Source organism: Salmo salar, chromosome ssa10, assembly GCF_905237065.1.
Source record: "Salmo salar chromosome ssa10, Ssal_v3.1, whole genome shotgun sequence".
NCBI lineage: Eukaryota > Metazoa > Chordata > Actinopteri > Salmoniformes > Salmonidae > Salmo > Salmo salar.
This window is the reverse complement of record NC_059451.1, coordinates 33,809,160-33,820,355: the sequence shown is the minus strand read 5'-3', so window position 1 is coordinate 33,820,355 and position 11,196 is coordinate 33,809,160. Positions and strand designations below refer to the sequence as shown.

The 11,196-nt window shown below is 42.6% G+C and overlaps 1 protein-coding gene across 1 annotated transcript in view; it reads left to right on the top strand.

Annotated features, from left to right (window-relative positions):
• The first annotated feature begins 378 nt into the window (after positions 1–378).
• The window catches only part of LOC106560285 (nucleoprotein TPR), a 38,016-nt gene continuing 27,198 nt past the window's right edge, over positions 379–11,196 (top strand). Inside the window, 18 exon segments of the mRNA XM_045687692.1 lie at positions 379–568; positions 1,531–1,635; positions 1,831–1,904; positions 3,370–3,466; positions 3,549–3,652; positions 3,782–3,946; positions 4,120–4,293; positions 4,529–4,616; positions 4,727–4,867; positions 5,108–5,214; positions 5,419–5,616; positions 8,678–8,785; positions 8,946–9,172; positions 9,431–9,594; positions 9,803–9,936; positions 10,237–10,385; positions 10,653–10,815; positions 10,983–11,117. Of these exon segments, the coding sequence (XP_045543648.1) occupies positions 418–568; positions 1,531–1,635; positions 1,831–1,904; positions 3,370–3,466; positions 3,549–3,652; positions 3,782–3,946; positions 4,120–4,293; positions 4,529–4,616; positions 4,727–4,867; positions 5,108–5,214; positions 5,419–5,616; positions 8,678–8,785; positions 8,946–9,172; positions 9,431–9,594; positions 9,803–9,936; positions 10,237–10,385; positions 10,653–10,815; positions 10,983–11,117 (2,484 nt within the window). The 5' untranslated portion in view covers positions 379–417.

Here is an 11,196-nt window from a genome sequence, read left to right as displayed (position 1 = left end):
CTTGCTTAAAGTCACTGTAAACTGGTGGAATTGTAACAGGAGAGATGTATTGGACTTAGCGATTGTATTGGTAATATAATATAACTGTTTGTTAATAATGATTGTTGGTTAATGAGAATAAAAGTCATTAAACCCTGAGATGAAAACCTTCAGCGCTTGTTTCAAAGACTCAGATAAGACCTTTTGCTGTACTGAAGTGCACTTTCAATCAGGACTTTAAAGTTACATTCCCAGTCACATTCTTTGTAGTCCAGAGGTACGGAAATGTGTTAATGTAAGCATATCTTGGTCACAGAGTTGCTGTCTTTGTTTAGTTCCTAAAATAAATGTAAACATTACTTTTCCCATCATACACCACGCTGTGAGCGAACAAGTCATCAATGCGCCTGCTCAGAGCACAGTTGGTGTGGGTGAAATATGGCTTCAGTGCTACTTCAAGCGTTGGAGCGCGCTGAGATAGCGAAGCTACCAAAAGCTGTTCAAAATAAACTAGAAAAGTTATTTTCTGATCTGCAATATGAAATAGATTCCCTCAAGTCACACCAGGAACAATTTAGAGTCGACAGCGGTAAGTTATATAAGTCATTGTAATGATGTGTACAATTCCAGCTCGCTAGCTAACGTTATCTAGGCTATGTAGCTAGCTAAAGACAGAATCACAGATAAATCTGTCTCATTGTTCTTTCACCGGATGTATACATTTGAAGCATCCGCTTGGCGGTTCCACTCACTACCAAATATGGTAGTGAGAGGAAGCCCTGTTGCCTGCAGTGGGAGAAGATGAGACGAGATGGATTTTGGCCGACATTGTGCTAATTTTCTCATTGATTAAACATTTCATCTCCATACAATGTTCTGTTCCCAGAACTATAATATGTTACGAACAGAGTGGACTAAGTTTTGTAGACTTTTCTCTTTGCCAAAGTGTTTTTTTTTATTGTGTTGTTTAGTAAGGGTGTAGTTACTGCAGACTTGCACTATATAGTAGGCGTTCCCTAACGGAAATATGTGCATGGATGTTAGTACGCGCCAATAGGATCTCGCTAGCTCGTGTTTGGCTCCGCCCACCTCCAGGCTTGTTCGACCTACCGTGACAAATTTGTTCCCATTTCAAACGACGGGCAGTGGTCTATCTTGGTTTAGTTATAAAAAAAGATATATTTGGTATCACAGATCGAGCAATGAGGTTTAGTTATATAAATATTTGACAGTATATGTTAGTTGGCGCAGAACGTAGATGGCCTTTGCCGGCTGCATCGACAACTGTTTATCTCACAAGGCATAGTGATATGATAGGATGGATTAAAAAATCGTTAGCTAGCTAGGGTAGCTAGCCAACATTGTTAATCAGCCATGTCTAAGTTGTTTAGCTAGCTAGCTTACTGGCTGACGTTGGCAACGTGGTGGATGACTAGTTCCTTTGTTGAGAACTTCTCTATACTCCCAGATAACTTTATTAAACTACTTTGATTTATCATTTCGCCTTCGAGACAAGAGCAGCAAAGTTAACATGTGTTGTCACTCTTGTAGAACAACAGTTCTTTGAGAAAGTGCAACGTCTTGAACAGAGTCAGGAACAGTTTGTGGCCCAGACTGAACAGCACCACAAACTCCGAGAGGAGTTCACCAAGATCGGTAAGTGGAACTAGCTCCTTGATCCACTCAAAGGCTCGTTACTTACCACTGCAGTACATGTACAGTATGTAAACCCTGGTATGTGATTCTTTGCTATTTACTGACCATGACCCAAGTTTGACCTTGGGTCAAGTACATCCCATCATTGGGGGATGACGATCCACCATTTTATGAAATTGCAATTTTTTTCTATAGATGAAGAACTCAAGAGTGTACTAGAAAAGAATAAAGAGTATGAAATCAACCAAGAGAAGTTGACATCTGAACAGGTGAGAGCCTCATGGTCTTGTCACCTCTTTAACGCTTTCACATGAATCAACTTGTATTTTTTTGTTTTTATAAGTGTTTATCTCCACATGTTCTTATGTATTTTTGATCAAGTCTCCTAAGCTCCTTCTGTGCTGTGTGCACCTTCCATTTACACCAGAGATCTGAATGTAATGACGAGATGCGCATGCCTCCGCCCTAACAATGGGTGTCGTTGTTAAGGCGGCATGCTTATATCCATAGAATAACTTTGGGCTTAATTTGGTGAGAGTGAAACCTCTTAGTCTCTTTCTCACTGTTTGCACACACCCTGACCAAGACCCTGCCACTCACAACAACAAAGATAAGAGAACTTCTTCCTCTCTGACAAACATTTTCAACTTGCTATTTGTGGTTTGGTACAACAGAATTAGTCGTATTGACACCGAAACACATTGAGACATTATTTTACTGTAATAGAGAAGTTAAGCTTTCAAATGATACCCTTTGGAAATTAATGTTATTTTTCTGTCACGCATGGCATTGCGGCATTTCAACCAAAGACGACTAGCTGTCTAGTCTGTTTTTATAAACGTGAAATAAGCATAAAACATCATTTATATAAGGAATTGGCAACTTGTTCTCATTCTGAGAAATAAGGTAGGCCACTTGATTTCAATATCTAAACAAAGTGGACAGGCTAACATGCTGTTCAAACAGTTAGAGACGGACAGAAGGGTGTATTCATAACAATGACACTTTTATGCCATGTTAGCTAGCAAATGGATCCAAGTTGGCTAAACTTGAACTATAGAGATTAGCTGGCTACTCACTTGCACGTGGTCTTGTGCTTAGGGGATTGTTTATGAGACCTGTGTTAATTTTCTATGTTTGCTGCAAGAAGTTAGTCATTATTACTGAATGTGCATTATGCGTGGTTCTGGTTACATTTGCAACAAAGGGTATTTTCGTAGACAGACTTGAAAGCCAGAAGAGTGATTTTTGCAAAGAAAGGGCAGGTTGGACTATTTTGATAAAATAATTAAATTATTAGTCGGTCTTGTGGTTGTGGAAGGCATATATGGGGCGGCAGGTAGCCTTGTGATTAGAGCGTTAGACCTGTAACTGAAAGGTTGCAAGATTGAATCCCCGAGCTGACAAGCTAAAAATCTGCCGTTCTGCCCCTGAACAAGGCAGTTAACCCACTGTTCCTAGGCTGTCATTGAAAATAAGAATTTGTTCTTAACTGACTTGCCAAGTTAAATAAAGGTAAAAAATATATCTTTTTTTATGTATAATTTCAAAAGCCCTGAATTCATTAGATTATTTCTGACTGTTTGAAATGCAGTGTTTGACCTTCAATTTTACAACAAAGCTTATTTAGAGAACATTAAAGCAATTGATAATTTTTAGGCCATATCACCCAGCCTTAGGTTCGTGTTCACACCTTTTTTGGGCTTGACATTGACTTAAACATCTTTATTCTAGGCCCAGCTCTGTAAAGCCAAAAATGAACTGGAGGCAGAGAAGCGGGAGCTTGTGCGTACATTGGAGAGGAGATCCCAGGAAGTGGACTATCTGAGTGGTATGGATGAATCTATGTGGAGAGATGCAAACACACAGACACACACTTGATCTAATGTCTATTGGATTTATTTTCTCATCAGAGGACCTGCAGCGCCTCAATGACAAAGTGGCGGAAGTCAATGCCTCAAAGATGGGGCTGCAGCTCAAGTTGGACGAGCTTGAATCCTCAGAGGTCAACATCAAGGTGAGCCTATTTGAACGCTCTGTAGCTTGTGGCCACTTGAATAGGACCCACCTCTCAAGGAAGGTATTGAAATGATTTGATACATGTATATATCGTGTGTAATCCATGCTGTTGTGCCGGTTCCCTCAGTACCGTGAGAAGCATATGGAGCAGGAAAAGGAGCTGTTGCGAGGCCAGACAGCCTGGCTGAACGAAGAGCTCAAGGCTAAAAGTGAGGAGCTGCTGGCTCTTTCACGCCAGAAGGGCAACCAGATCCTGGAGCTGAAGTGCAGCTTGGAGAACAAAGAGGATGAGGTAAAAACATGACAGTTTAAAATATCTTTTTTTATAGCTGTACATTCTGGTTATCATATTCATCTATTGAGAATGGAGTCATTCACATATCAAAAACAAACTATTACATGACTGGCTTCTCCCCCAGTACTCTGTCAACATTATAGTTGTCTGTTTTTTTTTTTTTGTCGTAGTTGAACAGAGTCCAGGACCAAGTGACCAGTTTGAAGACTTCAAATGAAAGCCTTCAGAAGCAGGCTGAAGACATAATCAACAAACTGAAAGAGGATAAGGAGCAGCAGGCTAGCATGGAGGAGAAGTTTAGAAACGAGCTGAATGCCAACATAAAGCTCTCCAACTTGTACAAGGTATGTAGAACAAGTCTTGGATTTGTTTTGGATTCTAATGGATAGTCCATAGCTCCCTAATAATGGCGGTCGTCATTGCTACCTTGATGTTTCTTTTGTAAGTAAGCTTTTGGGGAAATTCTTTGTTAACGGGTGCATGCAACATTTTTGTGGTGGATGATGTGAAGCATTGAATAAGTAAGTGCATTGTTCCTTTCCCAACACTGGCCAACAACCCTTTACCTTGTCTTCCCAGGGAGCTGCTGCAGACTCTGAGTCCAAGAGTGAGGAATTGAGTGGGGCTGTAGAGGAGCTGCACAAGCTCCTGAAAGATGCTGGAGAGGGTGAGCAAGAGATCACACGGACACCATCTCAATGCAAAACCTTCAGACATGGGCACTTGGTTTGCTTGTCACAAGTAGGCTACCATTATCGTCTCCTTTCCTCTGTACAGCGAACAAGGCCCTGGAGGTGAGGTTGCAGGAGATGGATGACTGTCAGGACAAGGAGGCTACTGAGCTGAAGGAGAGGATCATCAGTTTGGAAAAAGAACTGGAGAACGCCAATGAACTGCTGTCCGACACTAAACTCAGAGGTCAGGCCTTAAACACAATATCTTGCCTGATTCTACTGAACAGTTGACTGGACTGTGTCTCTCAGGATTAACCTCTTTCCCAGCAAGTTTGATGTTATTTGAATGAGCATTCGATGGCTAATATAAACTGTCCACTGACTGATTTGTGTTAGGTTGATTGGCTTCTTTGGTCACGCTATGGAGACCTCAGTTTGAGATGGAGGATGAACTTTCACCCTGTGCATGGTTGTGTGTATCCAGGCTCTGCCGGTGCAGCCTCAGTGCTGTCAGAGGAAACGATTACCACTATGTCCCCGACCGCAGTCGCCGTGGCCAAGATAGTCAAACCTGGCATGAAGCTGACTGAGGTAACGCCACAGTTGCACTGCTTTGGTGACAGAGGACTCTTCTATGTTACACATTTTCATGTCACATGTTTACTAAACATTTACAGAATTCATCTGCAGAGATTTAATTGCAAAGAAAACGGTTATATTAAAACACAGTACGCTCATAGTACCAATGTTTGAGGGTAGGACTGTATAACTGTTTGAGCGACCTCTTCTCTCCAGTTGTACACAGCGTATGTGGAGACCCAGGAGGCACTGCAGCTGGAGCGTGTGGAGAACAAGCGGGTGAATAAGTACTTGGATGACATAGTGCAGGAGGTGGAGGCTAAGGGTCCCATTCTCAAACGCCAGAGGGATGAGTATGAGCGCATGCAGAAATCTGTGGCCAGCCTTTCATCCAAGCTGGAACAGGCAGTTAAGGTGTGTGGGTTTTAGTTTGTGCATTTTATTATTGCCATACAGAGGACCAAGAGACATTTGTTAGTCAAATATCTGAGGATATGTAATAATAATTAGAAACCAATCCAGTGAACTCATGATAAATGCAATGGCTTGGGATGGTTCTGAACTGCACTAAACTGTATCATGCAGAATGTCTAGGGTAAGTGAAAATAATGTATTCCAGTTGGTATTGGTGAACTGCAATGTATTTTAGTTAGTTTTTGTCACATGCACTAGTACAGTGAAATGCCTTTTCTTGCTTGCTCAACTATGAAATAACACATGGAATCATGTAGTAACCAAAAAAGTGTTGAATCATCAGACCAAAGGACAGATTTGCACCAGTCCATTGCTCGTGTTTTTTGACCCAAGCTATTCTATTCTTCTTATTGGTATCCTTTAGTAGTTCGAACCCTGGTTCGAATCCAGGCTGTATCACAACTGGCCATGATTGGGAGTCCCATAGGGCGGCGCACAATTGGCCCAGCGTCATCCAGGTTTGGCCAGTGTAGGCCATCATTGTGAATAAGAATTTGTTCGTAACTGACTTGCCTAGTTAAAAAAGAAAAGTTGTAGTTTCTTTGCAGCATTTAGACCATGAAGGCCTCATTCACACACTCTCTTCTGAACAGTTGATGTTGAGGTGTCTGTTACTTGAACTCTGTGAAGCATTTATTTGGGCTGCAATATCTGAGGCTGGTAACTCTCTAATTAACTTATCCTCTTCAGCAGAGGTAACTCTGGGTCTTCTTTTCCTCTGGTGGTCCGTCCTCATGAGAGCCAATTTCATCATAGCACTTGATGGTTTTTGGGACTGCACTTGAAACATTCAGTTCTTAATTTTCCGTATTGACTTAATGCCTTAAAGTACTGATGGACTGTAATTTTCCTTTGCTTACTACCTCATGAAGCTGGTTGAGAGATTGTGAAAAGCTGTCAACAAGGCAAAGGGTAGCTACTTTGTTCAAATATATAAAGTAATATACACTTTTTTTTGGTTACTACATAATTCCATATGTTATTTCATAGTTTTGATGTATTCACTATTATTCTGCAATGTAGAAAATATTCAACATTTAAAGAAAAAGCCTTTAATGAGTAGGTGTGTCCAACCTTTTGACTGGTACTGTATATAAAGGGTCTGTTCCAGGGTCACTGCCAATACCACATTTACAATGTGCAGGGAAACTGGAGTGATAGAGGTACATACAGTTGTAGAAAATATTAAAAATAAAGAAAGCCTTGAATGAGTAGGTGTGTCCAAACTTTTGACTGGTACTGTACAGTTGAAGTTGGAAGTTTACATACACTTAGGTTGGAGTCATTAAAACTCGTTTTTCAACCACTCTTGTTGTCAAACTATAGTTTTGGCAAGTCTGTTAGGACATCTACTTTGTGCATGACACAAGTAATTTTTCCAACAATTGTTTACAGATTATATCACTTATAATTCACTGTATCACAATTCCAGTGGGTCAGAAGTTTACATACACTAAGTTGACTGCCTTTAAACAGCTTGGAAAATTCGTTAGATTCTTTAAGCTTTAGAAGTTTCTGATAGGCTAATTGATATCATTTGAGGCAATTGGAGGTGTACCTGTGGATGTATTTCAAGGTCTACCTTAAAACTCAGTGACTCTTTGCTTGACATCATGGGAAAATCTGGTTCATCCTTGGGCGCAACTTCCAAATGCCTGACGGTACCACGTTCATCTGTACAAACAATAGTACGCAAGTGTAAACACCATGAGACCACGCAGCCGTCATACCGCTCAGGAAGGAGACGCGTTCTGTCTCCTAGAGATGAACGTACTTTGGTGCGAAAAGTGCAAATCAATCCCAGAACAACAGCAAAGGACCTTGTGAAGATGCTGGACGAAACAGGAACAAAAGTATCTATATCCACAGTAAAACGAGTCCTATATCGACATAAACTGAAAGGCAGCTCAGCACTGCTCCATAACCGCCATAAAAAGCCAGACAAAGGTTTGCAACTACACATGGGGACAAAGATTGTACTTTTTGGAGAAATGTCCTCTGGTCTGATGAAACAAAAATGGAACTGTTTGGCCATAATGACCATCGTTATGTTTGGAGGAAAAAGGGGGAGGCTTGCAAGCCGAAGTACACCATCCCAACCGTAAAGCACAGGGGTGGCAGCATCATGTTGTGGGGGTGCTTTGGTGCAGGAGGGACTGGTGCACTTCACAAAATATATGGCATCATGAGGAAGGTGAAATTATGTGGATATACTGAAGCAACATCTCAAGACATCAGTCAGGAAGTTGAAGCTTTGTCGCAAATGGGTCTTCCAAATGGACAATGACCCCAAGCATACTTCCAAAGTTGTGGCAAAAGGGCTTAAGGACAACAAAGTCAAGGTATTGGAGTGGCCATCACAAAGCCCTGACCTCAATCCTATAGAAAATAATATGTAAGCAGAACTGAAAAAGCGTGTGCGAGCAAGAAGGCCTACAAACCTGACTCAGTTACACCAGCTCTGTCAGGAGGAATGGGCCAAAATTCACCCAACTTATTGTGGGAAGCTTGTGGAAGGCTACCAGAAACGTTTGACCCAAGTTAAACAATTTAAAGGCAATGCTACCGAATACTAATTGAGTGTATGTAAACTTCTGACCCACTGGGAATGTGATGAAATAAATAAAAGCTGAAATAAATCATTCTCTCTACTATTATTCTGATATTTCACATTCTTAAAATAAAGTGGTGATCCTAACTGACCTAAGACAGGGAATTTTTACTATGATTAAATGTCAGGAATTGTGAAACTGCGTTTTAAATGTAATGGTCAATGCAGATTGTGTGTGTGTGTGTGTGTGTGTGGACATTTTGTTAGCTATTTAGTAGTCTTATGGCTTGGGGATAGAAGCTGTTCAGGAGCCTGTTGGTGTCAGACTTGATGCTCTGATACCGCTTCCCTTTGTTGGTATTCGTGAACTGCACTGCACTTGCCTATGATGTGCACTTGTAGTGTGGCAGAAACCATTCAGTGGACTTATAACTAGTTACTGTGTTTCAGGAGGTGCACCGTTTGCAGAAGGTGACTGACGAGGCCAACAAGCGCTCTTCTGTCCTGGAGAGAGACAACCAGAGGTCTGATGTGCAGCTTGCAGACATGGGGCAGCAGGTACGGCCCAAACAGACCATCCTATCTTATAACCTCGCAAACCTCACTATTGTCATAGAATTAGGTGTGGAAAATCAATCAAAATCAACAATGTCGATCATAAAGTGATGGTTTTAAGAATACAGGTTTGGGACAACTTTTTCACCCCCTACCCCACCAGATCCGTGTCCTACTCATTGAGCTGGAGGAGGCGCGTGGTAACCACATAGCCCACGACGAGGAGGTGAGCTCTGCTGACATCAGCAGCACGTCGGAGGTCATCACGCAGCACCTGGTGACGTTCCGTGGTGTGGAGGAGCTCCAGCAGCAGAACCAGCGCCTCCTGGTGGCCCTCCGAGAGCTCAGCGAAGCACAGGAGAGGGAGGAGGAAGAGACCACTGGCACCAAGTGTGATATACTTAATTGTCCATATTCTTTGCAGATCATTTATGTTTTGCTTTCAACCCAAGCCCCCAAGATAAGTTTCCGACTGTCCTTTTTTCCATCCAGAAACGACTAGATACTATATACTTTTGTGGATCTGACATTGTTGGATGGGCATGAGCAATATGGTAGTAGCTCCTGCTCCACCTTCCCCTTTGGTTCCCCTGTGTCAGGAAAATATTTGTCAGTGGATAAATAAAGGTAATTCCAAACCACCCACAGGTGCAGTGAGCTGGAGCGCAGTCTGGAGAAGGCCCAGGCAGAGCTGGAGGCTTTGCGAGAGCAGCGGGGCCACCAGATGCAGCTGGCTGAGTCCATCGTTAGGCAGAGAGACATGTACCGAGTGCTGCTGGCTCAGGCCACCGGAGTGAGCTTCCCTCAGCAAGGTCGGGTTCAGATTAATTCACATATTTCCTTCTTCAGGGCCTGATGAGGCTAGTGTAGCAGAAATGTATATGTGGGTGCATGAATAAAGTACTGGAGCAGCATATACCGTGTGCAGGCTTTTGGTTCTTTAAGAAGTAAATTGTCCCAGCCCCGGTGGAAAACTTTGGGATGTGTATATATTAATTACGTCCTGACCTCTTGTCTCAGGTGCAGCAGCTGCTGAGGAGTTCTCTAGCACCCCCCGCCGCTCCCCAGCCGCCACACCCACCACACCCACTGGAATCATTACTATGGCAACAGAGTCAACCGAGGTGGTAGAGGCCAAGGCAGCCCTCCGACAGGTGAGCCCCCACAATCCTCTGCGCTGTGTTTTACACGTTTTCTTAGTCACTAGAGGGCAGTATACACCTACTAAATACAGGAATTCTGTGGCAGTCTACCATTTAACATTGAGAACGGAACTCTGCATATCAGTGTACATGTATATACAGAATTGCTTGATACATCAAACATTATCTGTCCTTTTTGTTTCACCAAACCGCCATGTTATGATAGATCACAAACAATATCCTTCAATTAGTTTTATACAAAATGGTTGCATTACTCTTATCTAGAGGAACATCTTGTTTGGTGTGTTTTAGTTGCAGGAAGTGTTCTCTTCCTATAAGAAGGAGAGGTCTGAGAGTGACAAGGCCCTGATGGAGCAGAGTGAGAAGCTACAGGAGCAGGTGTCTGACCAGAGATTCCAGAATGCCAAGATATCCACCCAACTGGAGTTTACCTCCAAGAGGTAAGAGAATTGCACATCACTTTCAGGCCACTATTCAACACAATGGCACATGATTAGGGTTGCAAAGTTCTGTGAACTTTGCCCAAATTCCCTGGTTTTTCAGAAATCCTTGGAATTTGTGGGTAAGTTACTAGAAATTTGCAACCCTTTCAGAAGAAAGTGTTTTGGACATTTTGTCTTTCTCTGTGGGAACATGAAGTTATTTCAGATTTTTTGCAAAGTTCGCTTGATAACTTACTGAATCTGCCTGGTGACGTACCCCCCCAGGTATGAGATGCTTCAGGATAATGTGGAGGGCTACAGGAAGGAGATTGCCTCTCTGATGGAGAAGGGACAGAAAATGGCTGCTGCAGCCCAGAAGAGTGAGCAGACTGTTCACACCATGACCCAGGACCTGAGGGTCGCCCAGGAGAAACTAAACATGGCAGAGGTGTGTGTACCTCATGTTTGTGTGTCCCAAATATTTTGTTCATTGTTTTAGAAAAAAATACAATGCCTAGTCTCACTCTCGTAATGTGTGTTAGTGGTTTGGGCCATCTTTCTATACATGTATTACATCTAGTTTCTAAGCCACAGTTGAGCGTTTTCCTCCTCCAGGGTCGTGCTGAGAGCCTCAGGAAGGAGAGAGAGATGCTGAAGCTAGTGGAGTCCAGACTGACCCAGGAGAAGGAGACCATGCAGACCCAACAACGAGTACAGAACATGCTGCTCACCAACCTCAAGACCATAGAGGTACACACAGACACACACACCAATCTCAAAACAATTGATACATCTCACACTAACCGCCCATAAAATGGTTGAGGCACTG